The following is a 17,341-nucleotide window of genomic DNA, read 5'->3' as shown; positions in this document are numbered from 1 at the left end:
ATCAACCATAATCATCTGGGCAAATCTGAGACCCCTCGGGAGTGGAAACCCTATCCAGAACATCCCGAGTGTAGAGCATATAAAATTTACAAAAATAAAGCCTCTCTAATACACTCACAACAATACAATAAAAAACTATTTTGAAATAAAAAAAATATAAAACGTATCTAAGTGGAGATTTTCCCCCTTGGGGAAAGTGACACCAGGGGGTGTCACTTCCTCTCCAAAAGTCCATCATATCCTCTCCCAACCAATGCCCCACCCTTGACCCAGGCCCTCCTCAATAAAATGAGGAGAATTCAGATATAATACAAAGCTAGAGTTAACAGTGAGCACCCTACCCCCACCCATACCAACACCTGGATATATTTGGTAATGTTAATACCATATATAAACATATAACTATAAAATTACAACCTTAACAAATAATAATTAAATATAATAATACAAAATAACAAGGGAAAAACAACCCCGCTCCTAATGACAGAGGTAAAATAGAATAAGGTAACCACCTCCCCCAAACCCCCCGGCTATATATATATATACATACATACCCACATATATACATAAAATAATTTAAAAAAACAACCCCGGGTGGGGGAGGTGGGGGGGAGATAATCAAATCCCTCTCCCACCCCCCATGATAGTATTAAACAGTAAGGTAAGAAAAAAGAAAAAAAAAGGGGGGGATATAAACCAAAGCGGAGGGAAAGGCAAACCAACATCCATTATCTCTTACAATTTATCTAAGAGAGTCCAAGAATTCCTTAGCCTTTTCTGGCGATCCGAAGTTATACATGGATCCTTCATGGTTAAAGCGTAGCGTTGCTGGGTAGCGTAAGGAGTATTGAATATTTAAGTCCCTTAAACGCTTCTCTGCCTCGTCAAATGCCTTCCTCTTTCGGACCAGAGCTGGGGAAAAGTCCTGGAATAACATGATCTTGGATCCTTTATAGATCATAGCTTGGGGGTCTCTTCCAAGATTTCTAGAAGGTTCTAGGAGTATCTGCCGCTCCCTATAGCTCTGCAGCCGGAACAGGACCGGGCGAGGGCGCTGGTTCAAGCCGGGCCCGCGTATTGCGACCCGGTAGGCCCATTCTACCCTTACCCGGCCTGATCCAGCTTCCAGATATAAAAGCTGTGGCAGCCACTGCTCGAGGAATGCTGTAAGCTTTAATGTCTCGGTCGTGCTTCTGCAGCGCGGCCGAGAATGAGTCCGATCGATTTCGGGACTCCTCGATAAAAGCGTCGATCTTCGTATCCTGCTTGGAGATCATCTCCACAAGGCCTGTCACTGTAGGTAAGTCCCCCGGGGCGGCTGTGGACGCCTCAGCTGGAGAGGGTGGGGGAGGGGTTCCTGCTTGCTGAGAGCTGCGGGGTCCCTTCCCTTTGGTCATTTTTACTAAATATTAGACTGTTTAAATGTAATACTAAGCAACTAAATAAATTAAACAGCTATTATGAATGATTTGGTGAGTGTGGTGGGGGTGGGTGACCCACTTTACCAAAGTCTTGGGAAGAGCACTATAGACTCAGACTTGCTGGGTCGCCGCCATCTTGGATCCCCCCCCACAATTTTGAATATTAACAAGGTCAACAACAAAGGCATGCTTTGGATGAACCTATGTCATGTTCGTTAGCATGTTAATAGGTGGGAATTATTACAAAGGATACCGCATACAAACAATGGCAGAACAAATATGAATGGTAGCTGTTAACAATTCATATTATGCACATTACCTGAATAGCTCAGAGGTTTCCAGACCAAATAAATGCCCACTCTTGACAAATAAGCACACAACCACTGCACCACAAGAACCCTCACCTGTGTTCTTAAATATTATCTAATCAACCTGTTCAGAGATGTTATTACATACTGCTGGAGCAGGTATGACTTGAACCTAGGCCTCCTGGCTCAGAGGTAGGGACATTACCATTATACCACCATGAACAGCAGCTAATTTTGATCGGCTCTCAGATTAAATTCTGGTGAGCCTTAAAAGCGACCTCCATTTCTGACTGCATTTGAGAATGCATGTGCGATGGAATCCATTCACAATTTATTTGATTACAAATAATTAGATTTTGCTTTTATTTTATTGATGACACTTATTTATAGTTATTAAAATCATGAGAAAAATAGAAGATAGTTAATCACAATTTCAGTTTCAATAAATTTAGACTTTTATTCTATAAATGCACACATATTTTAACACCTCAGCAAATGTTTAAAACACTCCAAATTTGTACTGAACTACATATGTCCTTTTCTCATTTCAAGTGCCACTTTCATGAATACTTGGGGAGAAATGCTCAATTGGGAAAGTTTTAAATTTTTCAATTTCATGAAACCATACTTTCTATTCAATAAATATTTCTAGCCAGTTATTTAAAGAAAGACTTGGAATTTAAATAGTTTTTGACAACTCCGGTATCTCGACATCCAAGAACTTCAGACATACAGATAATATCTTGAGTGTGGGGAAATATAACAGCTAATTGGCCAAGGTCACAAATAACAAGAGAAATAAATGACTGACTAGATATGGGTTATACCCATCCCCACCCACAAAGCAATGTGGGCTGGAATACCAGAAGAACGCATTTTCAAGCAGTGTTGTATCCTGGGCAGATATGATTGTATACATCAAATAGTTAAATCAGACTACCCAAAAACATTTCAGGTAATTTACTGAACCCAGATAAACAATGACAACATTTATTTGCACTATGTCTCGCTTTAGAAAAGAATGCACACAACTCACTTATCCAACCTGGATCAGTCCTCCAGTGCTTAAGCATGTAGGACATTTCTGCTTAATCAGTTCAGGAATGAAATCCACTTACCAAGTCTGCAGCTCCTCCTTTCACCACAGATTTAACATAGATTCCTAGTTTATCCTGTCCCGCACCCTGAGAACATTGAAAGTAGATCAGTATCAAATAGCTGAATAAATTGATTTGAGCTAAATCACACTAAACTACAGTCATAAGATAGGTTAGGGAGATGCAGATCATCAATTATTTACTGGAATCATCTGGAAATATTGTTGGTAGTTAAGACTAATGTGGGCCCCTTAATAACACACAACATAAAACTGGACATCAGAAAAAGGTGATTTATAAAACAAGAATTTGGATTAATATTCACATCTGGATGAATTACCAGAGATAATAGTCAATTTGAAAATAAATTTACAGGATGAACTAATTTCCATGAACTTCCTGATGAAGGGCTTTTGCACAAAACATCGATTCTCCTGCTCCTTCGACGCTGCCTGACCTGCTGTGCTTTTCCAGCAGCACACTCTCGACTCTAACTTCATTCCTTGGCAGCACGGTAGCACTGTTGCCTCACACCGCCAGGGATCAGACTTTGGGTGACTGGGTGGAATTTGCAGGTTTCCCCAGTGTCTGCAAGGGCTTCCCGATTGCTCCGGTTTCCTCCCAAAGATGGGCAGGTTAGGTTAATTAGCTATGCAAAAAAAGATTGCCCCAGTGTCTGAAGATGTGCAGGCGAGGTAGATTAGTCATGGTAAATGCAAGGTTACAGGATAGGGTGGAGGGCTTGGTTTGGATGGGATGCTCTTCGGAGGGACAGTGCAGATTGTATGGATTCTAGATTCAAGACAAGTTTTAAAAAATAGTTGATGCAGAAACGAGGGATCAAAGATGGAACATCTCCAGATCTCAGTTAATTCCATTTCAGGGCTTTATTAAATAAGACAAAGTTGTTGAAATACAACTCCATTTCCAAAAACAAATTGTCCTAGTGAATTTGAAAACTAACAAATTTTCCCCAATTGTTACAAAGGGCAGGAGAGATAAACTAGAAACTAAGGGAATCAAAATATTGCCACTTATGAAAATCTGCAATCCAAACAAAAATGCTAAAAATAGATAACAGGTGAGTTAGCATCTATGAAGAGAAAAAGTTTTTACTACAGCATGACACCCATAATCTTGGATAGGAAATTATTTCAGGAGGTAGAAGACAGATAGGGCAATCGACAAATTAGAAGGATGTGAACAGGGATGCTGCCAAATCAACATCTCCTCTAATTATTTTCTGCTATGCACCTCCAACACCCAAGTATGAAACTGGAAGTCAATGCTGGGAGTCACACTGGCATGCCGATCAGTGTGCGGGAACATCCAAGTGGCCCCACAGCTTAGAATGAGTGCTGCTCCCAAGGATTTATTATGGGGTCTCAACTTTTCATTGTTATCTATAGCGGATTCGGAATGAGAAAGACAGCCGTACATCTACATTTGCTGACATTATGTTAGGTGACAGTTTTATGGGCGGGGAAGTAGAGTTTAATTTCTAGGTTATTACAGGCATATGCTTTAGCTTCAGCTGGAATACGGGGGATGCAGGGCAATTATCTGACTTGAGGATCGCAGTCAACCATCCATAGAAAATCTGCATTAATCTCAAATGCAGAAAGGTAGATCAGGGAAGAAAACAGGATACAAGAAACATGTGACATGTTACATCACTTTGATGGAAGTAGAAAGTCACAGAGAAACAGATAAAATTACATCAGAAAAGTTAATAAATGCAGAATATTATGGGAAAGTGAGAGGTCATTCACCTCAGTCCCCAGATAGGAGTATTCCCAAACTTGAGATTTTTCTAGAATTTGTAGCTGAACAGAAAAAAAAGGCTCACATTCGCTAACTGCTCAATGCCAGCAGACAGGTATAATAAAAACACTAAAAAGATGAATGAAATATTTATCAACAGAACTGCAGAGATATCCGCTATGTTATAGCTATAGAGAGCTCTAGTTAGATCCAATTAGGTCCCACAATGCATTCAATTCAGTATAGTGCCTCACAGAAGAATATATTAGAAGAGGTATGATGCAGACTCCCCAGAAAAATACAGGGGTTAAAGAGGTAAACATTATGAAGTTGGTTTGCACAGAGTATGCTTAATAGAAGAATATGGTGTGAGGTTTAAAAAATGATTAAGGATTTTACAAGAACAACTATTTCCTCTTAAAAAAAAAATCATAGAATCCCTACAGTATGGAAAGAGGTCATTCAGCCCATTAGGTCTGCACCAACCCTCCAAACAGCATCTCACCCAGACCCAACCCCCGAACCTATCCCAAAACCACACATTTACCATGGTTAATACATTTCGCCTGCACATCTTTGGACTGTGGGAGGAAACCAGAGTACCTGACAGAAACCCTTGCAGATATTTGCTGTGAGGCAGCAGTGCTAACTACTAAGCAATCATGCCACTCATAACACAAGTCTATAATAATTCACCATTACCTTAGAAAAAGAGATAGGTTGCTCATCGAATTGTATCAAAAAGCACTTCATTTAAAAAAGTACAGAAAATATAGAACATTTTTCTTCATTTGCATAGGCGAATTGGCAATTCTAAAACAGATTTCATTTTTTAAAATGGAAAATACTGAAGATGTTGGAAATCCAAAGTAAAAGCCAATCAGTTGCCAAAAATCTGAAATAAAAATGGAACATCTTCTACATACTCAGCAGGTCTGGAAGCACGTGCGCAAAGAGAAAGAGTTATTATTTCAGATCAAAGAGTGCTTCAGGATTTTGAATTCAGTAACAATGCAGGAACTGCAAGATATTTACAGATCTAGATGGTATGTAACTTGTAGGTTTTAAATGTTCCCATGTGTTTGCTGCCATCGTACTTCGAGGTCAGGATGACCAAAACACACTCTAAGGATGACATCAGCAAGTTTTTCAGCTGATCCTCAAGCAGCTTTGCTGCATACCAATTATTTAAGTACAGTTGTTAAGCAATGGTGATGTTGAGAGGAGAAGCAAATTAGATTTTGTGCTTTAATTTATTTAATGAATAAGCACAGGAATGGATTGAAGGTTAACCAATAAGTGATGACCAGATGATAGATTTTTGAGAACTCAGCATAAACAGATTATTTAATGGTTATGATGCCAGTCAAATATTTTCATTCATCTAGCAACAAACTTTTAAGGCATTGTTAAGATATTGTGTAGCTAAAGTTTGATTATTATGCAATTTGGTGCTCTTATATATACACACGTGTTAATGTAGCATCTCAAATATTTATAATTGTTTGGTAGTACACAACTTGAACACGGCTGGACAGATATTAGGAAGTTTTCACCTTGCATTCATCTGGATTAACACAAGACATTATCAAATTTCAAATATCCACAACCAATTATATTTTCAAAGAAAAGGGTACGGCTTGCTTTCTCCATGGTAACACCTCAACCAATGGGAAGAAGCACTGGTTACCTGAGCTGGCTGGTAATTCAAAAAAGCACAAGGTTTGAGAAATTCCTTTATTTTACAGGAAATGAGTTCCTGAAATGAAGAGCTTGACATGTCTAGCAAGCTCCTTGGATTATTTTGAATTGATTCTGTTGTAATTAGCATGCACAGGACTTCGCCCGCCATCACCTCCACACCGCCCCCCCCCCCCCCCCATCAATTTCATGTTGTTGCTTTGCAGTGGTGACAGATATTATAAGGATACTGTCATCTGTTCAAAGAGCATTTTACCTACCATACAACTAAGCAACACTGCATTTTACTTACTCAGCCAGTACAGTGCCAGGTACACAGGCTGCATGTATGAGCGATTGGCTAATCATTCAAACAGCAAGTTTCTTTGGTTGCTCATAAAGTGGAGCATAGGCTGCACTTATAAAACCCAAAACAAAATGTCAACTCCTAGATGAGAGTCTGTAAAGTATTAGGCAGCTGTGTAACTTGCTTGGATTTTCCATTTGCTGGTAATTAAATTTCAAGCTCACATGGAGGAAAAACAGAGCTGCACAAGATACTCAACTAGTTCCTGCAAGCATCTGGGCAATGAGCTAGAATCAACCAGCTTATAAAGGAAGATAAAACAGCAATTAATCCAGAGACCCAGGTAATACTCTGGAGACCGGGGCTCAAATTTCACCATGGCAAGCGACAGAATTGGAATTAATCACAAATCTGGAATTAAGAGTCTAACGATGGCCATTATCAATTGTTGGAAAAACCCAGCTGGTTCACTAATGCTATTTAGGAAAGAAAACCTGCCACCTGGCCTACATGTGACTCTAGACCAACAGCTATGTGGTGGACTCTGATTTGCTCTTGCTCAATTAAAAATGGGCAATAAATGCCGTCCTAGCCAACAGCACCTGCATCCCATAAATAATGATTTTCAGTTTCTCTAACCAACATAAATTGTCACCCAGAGCTTTTCCCATGGATGTTTATTTAAAAAGCTAGAGGTCACAAGTAATACTCTGTATGAACAAAGAACCAAAACATGCCATGACCCTTTGAGCCCGTGCCAACATTCAATAAAATCATGATCGATCTGAATTTAACTTTTACTCTACATCCTGAAAACTCTTAACAATTCTGCAACCACTGTCTTTTGAGGAAGGGAAATCTAAGTACTCTAAACCCTCAGAAAAATAGTTTCTTCACTGGTTTTAAACGGGCAATCCTCATTTTTAAACTATGACGCCTAGTTCTAGATTCCTTCACTGGAGGAAACATCCTTTCTCTATGCACCCGATTAATTCCCCCTTTTATGTTTTAAGTCATCGGTGACTCTTCTAAACTCCAGAGGATACAGACCTATCCTCTAAACCTTCTCCAGGCTGCTTCTACTATATCAACATCCTTCCAGAAGACTAGGACTGTATATAGATGCTGGTTCTTTAGCTTAGAGTGATTCTAACAGCATGAGCTCAATTCTCACACTGGCTGAAGTTATCATGCAGGATACTTCTTTTCAAACTCTCCCATCACCTGAGGCCTGTTGACCCTCAGGTTAAACCACCACTAGTCATCTCTCTTTGATGAGACAGTAGTCCTATGGTCCAGTAGGTCTATGGTTAGTTCACCTGTACTCTAGATGCAGTTTCATCAATGCTCTGTATAACTGAAGTATAATCTCCTTACTCTTGCATTCATTTCCAATTGCAATGAAAACACATTTTTAGTTTTTGTGATTCCTTGCTGCACCTGCAAGTACAGCACACAAATCTTCAGCGATTCATCTCTAAAAAACCTGGATGTCTCTATCCTAAAACGATGCAACTTCATACAATTTATTGGCTTTCTTTTTTTTCTTCCCAGAATGGACAATTACACACGTTTCACATTGATTTTTCTTAATCTTTCATGACTTTGTGAATTTCTTTTATGGAACACAAATCTTAGCAACAATACTGAGCGACTGACCACTAACAGCACACATACAGAACTTTTTAAAGTTAAAACATCTATTCTAAGTAGTTAAAAGTTGGTACATCAAAAACAGCAGTGCTCAATTCCGATAAAGAGTGTCATTTAACTTTACTTCTCATGCAACTTAAAAATAGTGACAGATAAGAATGACAGGGAAGTTGTATTTTGGAAGATATGAATAGGCCAATACATTTCCACCTCTGCTTTGGCATATACCATCCTACATTTCGCTATTTACTCTGACAGTTGAAATAATGTATGAATTAGGGGTAACAGACAATTGTGCCCCTCAATCCTGCTTCATCATTTAATAATATCACGGTGGATTTAATTGTGGCCTCATTTCCAGAATCTGATCTATTTTTTAATAACCTTTAATATTTTTGTTAGCCAAGTATTTTTCTAGCTTTGCATTCAAAATATTCAATGGCTTTGGATCCACTCTCTGAACATTCCAAAGACATGACGATCAGAGAAAAAAAAATGTCATCTCCACCTTAAATGATCAGAACTACTTTTAATTCTGTCCACAAATTCTGAAGGTTCCTCTTTTACTTTGGTCATAGCATTACCCACAGGACTTAAATGCAAACATTATCTTACCTTAGCAGCTACAATGCTTAGGCCCATTCCATTTTGCTTTTTCAGTGTCACAGTAATTATCTCTGGTTCTTTACGATTAGGCTCAGCCTTAACAGAAAAAGAACAATGTGGTGAAAAATACAAACCCAGGACATGAAGAGACCGCCCAACAGTTTGAATTCAGCAGTTAGAATACCTGATCCAAAACTCAACAATATCAACAACAGGAGTGAAAAGAGAATATGAAGTACATTCTGTTTCTTAATGACAAAATGAAATTGCACTAATTTTCCTTATATTACTTTTCTAATTTAAAGTACTTTAAATTATCAACTCAGTTTTTAAAAAAAAATTTGGCAACTCAATAAACAACCATTTACCTAACTTGGAATTTCACTCATTAAATTCGTACTCAAATGTCATTGAAATGGTTAATCATCGCTAGATTCTGCAGTTATTTGTTGGCTGCAAAATTGCTCCCCTTTTGCTTTCAGCTTTGGGACCAGTAATAACACCTGAACAACTGGTGCCACACAGGAGGTTGCTGAGTAAGATAAGAGCCCATGGTGTTAGAGGCAAGGTACAGGCATAGATAGAAGATTGGCTGTCTGGCAGAAAGCAGAGAGTGGGGATAAAAGGGTCTGTCTCAGAACAGCAGCCGATGATTAGTGGTGTTGCACAAGGGTAATGTTGGGACTACAGCTTTTCACTTTATACATTAATTATCTAGATGAAGGAACTGAGGGCACTTGGCTAAGTTTGCAGATAATGCAAAAGGTAGGTGGAGGGAAAGGTAGTAGGGAGGCTGCAGAAGGTTTAGACAAGTTAGGAGAGTGGGCAAAGAAGTGGCAGATGATATACAATGTGGTAAAGTGAGAGACCATGTACTTTGGTAGTAAGATTAGAGGCATAGACTGTTTTCTAAATGGGAGAAAATTTAGAGATCTAAATTGTAAAGGGATTTAGCAGTCCTAGTTCAGGATTGTCTTAAAGGTAAACTTGCAGGTTGAGTCGGTAGTTAGGAAGGCAAATACATGATGGCATTTATTTCAAAAAGAACTAGAATATAAAAGCAGGAATGTACTTCTGAGGCTTTAAAAGGCTCTGGTCAGACCATATTTACAATATTGTGAGCAATTTTGGGTCCTACACCTCAGGAAGGATTCACTGGCCCTCGAGTGTGTTCAGAGCAGGTTGACAAGAATAATCCCAGGAATGAAAGGTTGAATATGAGAAACATTTGAGGGACTCTGGGTCTACACTCGATGGAGTTTAGTAAGATGAGAGGGGGATCTAATTAATACTGAATGGTCTGGACAGAGTGGACATTGCGAAAATGTTTCCATTAGCAGGAGAGTCTAAGACCAGAGGGCACAGCCTTTTAGAGTAAAGGGAAAACCCTTTAGAATGGAGATGAGGAGAAACTTATTCAGCCAGAGGGCCAGGGTCATTGAATATATTTCAAACAGAGATAGATAGCCTCTTGATTATTAAGGGGAGAAAGCAGGAGAATGGGACTGTAAGCTTATCAGCCACGATGGAATGTTGGAGCAGACTTGATGGACCTAATGGCTTAATTTCTGCTCCTGTGTCTTACTGCCTTACAAGCTCACAGCTAGGTTATGATTCATTCCCTCAATTTTTAAAAAGCTGATCAGCTGAATTGAAAAGCAGCTACACTAACCATTAAAAAATGCCAAAGTTTTATTGAACCTTTTTATTGTGGCTCTGACAACTAATAAACATCAGGTAAGACAGCATTGCCAGTAGGTTACATGCAAGAAAATGGTATAATAAAGTTAAAATACTAAAAGAGAATATGATACATAATATATTAAAAAGATGTGCATATTAAGCTAAATAAGATACTTAGACACATTTATTAAAATTCAGAAGCCAGGACACTATAAATGTCTGGGGTACTAAAGTCAAATTCAAAATCTGCTTCATGAACTGAAGCCTGGAGACAAAAAAGGAAACAACACTTAAAAATTTATACCCGTACCATATATTCACATGCAATCAATAACGAGGTAACGAGGTGACATGATAGAAGATGCATAGAATCACACCAGTGTGGAAACAGGCCATTCAGCCGACCAAGTCTACACGACCTGAAGGTTAACCCACCCAGACTCATTCCCCCCGTCCTATATTTACCCCAGACTAATGCCCTAACTTACACATCCCTAAACACTACAGGCAATTTAGCATGGTCAATTCATCTAACCTGCACATCTTTGTGTTGTGGGAGGAAACCCATACATGGGGAGAATGTGCAAACTCCACACAGACACTCGCTCGAGGCTGGAATCAAACCTGAGTCCCTGGCGCTGAGAGGCAGCAGTGCTAACTACTGAGCCACTGTAGAAGATGAGAAATTCTTTGAAAGGATTGAGAAATTTTCCAGTTGTTTCTAATAAAAATAAACCTGTCTTAAAAATGGAAAACTGACATAAATGGTTTACTTTCAGACACTATGAATGATCACCAGAACAAAACCGCCATCCATTCCCAGTAACTGAAAGAAACCAAGAATGAAAATCAGAGTAAATAATGAAGAATCTTGTCAGAGAGAAGCATTTAGATAAAGGTGGCATTTCTTTCTGCTTTAGAAAATCTATTATCCAATAATCTTGAATATGCTTTGAATATTCAGAAGTAATGCTACTAATGATTCATGGTAAGTGCATTAGCAAAATCAAACCTGGTCAATTCAGCTCTCTTTAATCACTCCATGTCCTACCTATCAACATTTACCTTCATGAAAGCTTGTAGCCTTTATGTCATTAAAGTCAACTAATCATTGACAAATTAAGCAATGCTCACACACCATACAAACGCAATGTAAATACATTTGTTCCAGATAGTATTGAACTTTGTTTTAAACAATGAGGGAGGGAATAAATGCATATACATTCTAAATTACCAACTTACCAACTCAGTATCAAGTGGAAAATTACTTTCATAGTCAGCACTCTCAAAATAAACTGTCCATGTACCAGGTGATCGTGAATGACTGGTTAGTCTACAAAAACCTACAGGATAGAACAGATTTAAACAATACGGCAGATAGTAGTATTTTTTCATAAATACAGTAAGTTTGGGGAAAGGGAAAGGCACTAATTAGAAAGAGACAAGTTTCCAGATGATTGCTTAATGTTTGGAAAAATGGTAATAATCACTTCATTTCATGTTTATTAAATATAACATGTTACTTTAAGACTTTTTACTCTATGAAGCGGATCGAAATCTTTTGCTGCATCTTCTGATACCTGTCATCTTCAGAAGGCATCTTCAGAAGAGGCGACCAAAACCATTTAATTCCTCTAATGAGCTTTTAAGAATTATTTTTACAAAAGCCTGATGTAGAGAGAGATACCACTCATAATAGAATGAGTAGTGAGTTGTTCAACACCACAAACCTATTCTGCCATTCAATCAAATCTCACATTTTGCCATGAAATTAACTAAAAGTCTGTAATATAGATCAAGGCAAATTTGACAGATTTCAGCAGGTTATAACTAGACTTGCATCAACTCCCAGTGACTGAAAATCTCAATGCAACTATGGGAATAGCACAAAGCTGTGGTGGGGCTATAAATCAGCATGTACCGTTTCTGACCAACCAGACCTATAAAGTTACAAATTATCAACTTAACCTAGTTTCCAGCGCAATTCTTAGCACCGTATGGATTATTGAGTAAATGCTGGCCAATAGCACGATTACAACTAACATCAGGCATGGTACTGAAGCTTGCAAGTACTGGCTGGATGCGCACAATCAGAATGCTGCCCACTATGAATGGTCCTATTAATCAGTCGGGGTTACAGAGTAATGAATGTTAGAAACCACAAGTACTAACTCAAACCACTACTTCAAAAAAGTCATACTGGACTCAAAACGTTAACTGCTTCTCTTTTCACAAATGCTGACAGACCTGCTGAGTTTCTCCAGCACTTTCTGTTTGTATTTCACATCTCCAGCAGCCACAGTACTTTACTTTTATTAACAAATAGAACACTTTCATGTAGACACATCAAAATGTTTTCAGCAGGAAAGAGGTCATGAAGACTATCAATCTCTGCAGCTTTCCCCATGGATTCTATCCGTCTAGTTTGAGACCTGACGGATATTAGTTCCTGTAGCACCTCTATGTGAGCAATACCCAACTAATTAGCACATTCTTCTCATTCTATATAAATTGGTAGTCTAGTTTCTAGTGTCCCAGTCCTGATGAGTGCAAGATGAAACATTTTGTCCTTTATGTCTCCTTCTAGCAACATTTAAACTATATTGTACTTTCACTTCACTCAAAAATAAATAATCACCTGATATTCCAAGCTTTATCAAGTGGGTAGATACTAAATATCTCAGTTTTGTCTCATATCACTGTTGCATAATGCCACAGGCACCTCCAGTTGGACAGCAATCAGCCTTGGCCAATTGCCCTGTTTCTAATTCAACAAGCTCTAGCAGTGTACCAAGAAACTCAAAGACATGATATAGAATCTGGGAGTTGCTGACCCATAGGATGTAAATTCAATTGAAAAGATTCACATAAACCAAGATAATTCTTGATATAAAATATGGAGAACCAATCTGGTTGCAAATCTGCTTAAAAGCACAAATAAAGATTACTGCAGATTTGGTGAAAAGTTAGAATAATGCAAAAACAATTCTGATGTTTTCTAATACTGAGAGCAAGGCAAAGGAATTAAAAAAACCTACCTCTCTGACAAAGTGGTTCTAAGAATTCCTGAAGGCCATTAGGAATATTCCGAACAACATCACAGGAATAGCCATCTTCAGGTAGTAGAAAAGGTAGCTGTAGGTCAGGGTCCTCTTCCAATTGCACCTCTCTACCATCACTCCGTGCAAGTTCATCAGCTGTGTTCTCTGCTAATGCCACTACATTTTCAATTAATTCCTTAAAACAAACCCCAACAATTTCTGGTCAATATACATACATAAAAATAGAAGGAAGGAACAAGAGCTATGTTGCATCACATTATAAAGATACAGATTGGCTAAGCAACTGACAGTGTGGGTTACATAATCTATTAAAATTTTAAACAACCATTTCAGAAAATGATACCATGTACAGAACAACCTCGAACAAGATCTCAAGGTCCCGTAAAAGTGCTGTTATCCGAACAATCTGTTACCCAAACTCTCAGTTACCTGAGAAATACTCCTTGCTCGTCTCGTCTGGATTATTGAGGTGGTTCTGCATTTCAGCTTGAACCACATGCTTCAGCTTGAGACACTAATAGGCAGATCTGGTTTACATTACCTGAAGCCATAATATAGATACCTACAGGGGAAAACAAAAAAGAGGGCAAGGGTGAGGGGGCAGGGCGAGGGGGAAAGGCAAAGCATGATGGGGGGAGAAGAGGGCAGGCAATGGCGTGGGGGGGCAACAGGGAGAGTCGATGGGAGAGCCAGTGGTAGTGGCGGGAACAGAGAGAAGTGGGAAAGCAGGGTGGTGGACACAGTAAGGGAATGAGGGAGGGAGATGATAGAGGGAGGGTGGTGTATGGAGAAGAGCAGATAGCAGGAGGTGAGGGAGGGGGAGAAGAGGGAGACAGGCCAATGGGATGGAAGAGGGAGGAGCACTTCTCCTCCCCCACCACATGCCTCACCAACCCAGTGCTCCCTCCTTTGGCTACCATAGGCCCAACACGCATACAGCTAAAATATTTTTGAAGCTGTCACTGTTGGGAGGAGGGGGAACAGGCTCCTAAGTTTAAAAATGAAATCATGATTTTGCCATGGTAAATCCCAAACTTGTGGAGCAACTCTGAATTGAATCAAGGTACTCTGATTCGTTTAATATTTACTTTCACTTCAAATAAATGACAGCTTCAAAATATCAGTTAAAGTTCTTAACTACCAGTAGTTATCAAATATCTCTATAAACAGTTTACATGCTTTCTCAAAAAAACATTTTCACTTTTAATTGAACCAAAAATATATCACATAAATACTGTCGATCAAATGCATACAACTGGTAGTTTTGATCATGATTCTGCAGCTTATTAAAATTTGCTCCTCGTGAAGGATCCCCATTTGGGCTTCCCAGTAGAGGAAAATACCTCCCTCCCCAAAAAACACTCATGCTTGGCTAAATGCTTTAACTCTAAAAAGCATGCCAATGTGACAATTCTATTATTACTTAAATTAAAACCTTAAAATCATTGTTGCTCAGTAATTTAAATACCTGAGGGATATAGGGCTCATCCTGTGCACAGTGGTAGCTTTGAAGTAGCGCTTGCAATTGCAATGAATTCAATTTAAAACAAGTATTGTTGATATTTGAAATGTCTTCTGCCAAATACTTATCCATCGTTAATAATGTGGTTGCCTATAATAGTAAAAAATAAGCTTAGATTTTTGCAGAATAACAGCTTCAGTTTCTCACTAAAACTATGGGACTAGCTTAAGAACTTTCAATAGCCATAACAGAGACCTTGGAGTGCAGGTTTATAGTTCCTTGAAAGTGGATTCGCAGGTAGATAGGATAGTGAAGGCAACATTTGGCATGCTTTCCTTTATTGGGCAGAGCACTGAGCACAGGAGTTGGGAGGTCATGTTGCAGCAATATAGGACATTGGTTAGGCCACTTTTGAAATAGTATGTGCAATTCTGGTCTCCCTCCTCTTGGAAGAATGTTTGAAACTTGAAAGGGTTCAGAAAAGATTTACAGGAATGTTGCCAGGGTTGGAGGATTTGAGCCACAGGGAGAGGTTGAATAGGCTGGGCCTATTTTCCCTAGAGCATTAGAGGATGAGGGATGACCTTATAGAGGTTTATAAAATCATGAGGGACATGGATAGGGTAAATAGACAAGATTTGTTTTCCTGGGGAGGGGGAGTCCAGAATTAGAGGGCGAAGGTTTAGGGTGAGAGGGGAAGAATTTAAAAGGGACCCAAGGGACAACTTTTTTCACGCAGAGGGTGGTGCGTGTATTGGAATGAGCTGCCAGAGGAAGTGGTAGAAGCTAGTATAATTACAACGTTTAAAAGGCATCTGGATGGGTATATGAATAGAAAGAGTTGAGAGGGATATGGACTAAGTGCTGGCAAATGGGACTAGATGATGTTAGCATATCTGGTCAGTCTGGACAATTTGGACTGAAGGGTCTGTTTCTGTGCTGTACATCTCTATGACTAATAAAATATATTTTAAACTTTTATTACTTTTCGGTAAAATTTATGTTCATAAACTGGAGAAAAGTAGCATGGTAACTGTTCCAGTGATGTTACAAACAACTCATTTCTACTATATTGGCCCTTTATGATAAAAAGGTCACAGGTCATAGACATAGTTATAGAGGTACACAGCATCAAAAAAGCTTTTTGGCTCAGAGTCTATAGTCATAGGGAGGTACAGCACGGAAACAGACCCTTCGATGCCGACAGATAATCCAATCCAATCTAGTCCTACCTGCCAGCACCCGGCCCATATCCCTCCAAACCCTTCCTATTCATATACCCGTCCAGATGCCTTTTAAATGGTGCAATGGTACTCGTCTCCATCACTACTTCTGGCAGCTCATTCCACACATGCACTACCCTCTGCATGAAAAAGTTGCTCCTTAGGTCTCTTTTACATCTTTCCCCCCTCACCCTAAAGCTATGCCCTCTAGTCGGCACTCCCCCACCCCAGGGAAAAGACCCTTGTCTAATTACCCTATCCATGCTGCTCATGATTTTATAAACCTCTGTAAGGTCATCCCTTAGCCTCCAACACTCCAGGGAAAACAGCCTCAGCATATTCAACCTCTGCCTATAGCTCAAATCCTCCAACCCTGGCAATATACTTGTAAATCTTTTCTGAACCCTTTCATGTTTCACAATATCCTTCCGATAGGAAGGAGACCAAAACTGCATACAATATTCCAACAGTGGCCTAACCAATGTCCTGTACAGCTGCAACATGACCTCCCAAACCCTGTACTCAATACTCTGATCAGTAAAGGAAAACATACGAAATGCCTTCTTCACTATCCCATCTACCTGCAACTCTACGTTCGAGGAGCTATGAACCTGTGCTCCAAGGTCTCTGTTCAGCAACGCTCCCCAGGACCTTACCATTAAGTGTATAAGTCCTGCTATGATTTGCTTTCCCAAAATGCAGCACCTCATTTACCTAAATTAAACTCCATTGCCACTCCTCAGCCCATTGGCCCATCTGATCAAGATCCTGTTGTAATCGGAGGTAACCTTCTTTGTTGTCCACTACACCTCCAATTTTGGTGTCATCTGCAAACTAAGTTTACCTCTTACGCTCACGTCCAAATCATGCATTTAAATGATGAAAAGTAGTGGCCCAGCACCGATCCTTGTGGCATTCCACTGGTCACAGGCCTCCAGTCTGATAAACAATCCTCCCATGGGGAACCTTGTTGAATGCCTTACTGAAGTCCATATAGAACATGAGGAGAAAGTGAGGTCTGCAGATGCTGGAGATCAGAGATGGAAATGTGTTGCTGGAAAAGCGCAGCAGGTCA

At 39.4% G+C, this 17,341-nt stretch overlaps 1 protein-coding gene across 6 annotated transcripts in view; it reads right to left on the bottom strand.

Moving 5' to 3' along the window:
- afdna (afadin, adherens junction formation factor a) overlaps window positions 1–17,341 on the bottom strand; it is a 240,790-nt gene that overhangs the window by 62,252 nt on the left and 161,197 nt on the right. For all 6 annotated transcript variants that reach the window (XM_043696286.1, XM_043696285.1, XM_043696281.1 and 3 more), the window contains 5 exons: window positions 15,050–15,193; window positions 13,558–13,756; window positions 11,762–11,862; window positions 8,846–8,932; window positions 2,848–2,913 (listed from right to left, as the gene is read on the bottom strand). In XM_043696286.1, coding sequence (XP_043552221.1) covers window positions 2,848–2,913; window positions 8,846–8,932; window positions 11,762–11,862; window positions 13,558–13,756; window positions 15,050–15,193 — 597 coding nt within the window. The remainder of the gene's footprint in view (window positions 1–2,847; window positions 2,914–8,845; window positions 8,933–11,761; window positions 11,863–13,557; window positions 13,757–15,049; window positions 15,194–17,341) is intronic.

The sequence above is a fragment of the Chiloscyllium plagiosum genome, chromosome 9 (assembly GCF_004010195.1).
Source record: "Chiloscyllium plagiosum isolate BGI_BamShark_2017 chromosome 9, ASM401019v2, whole genome shotgun sequence".
NCBI lineage: Eukaryota > Metazoa > Chordata > Chondrichthyes > Orectolobiformes > Hemiscylliidae > Chiloscyllium > Chiloscyllium plagiosum.
The sequence above is the reverse complement of the archived record's forward strand: the minus strand, read 5'-3'. Positions and strand labels throughout refer to the sequence as shown.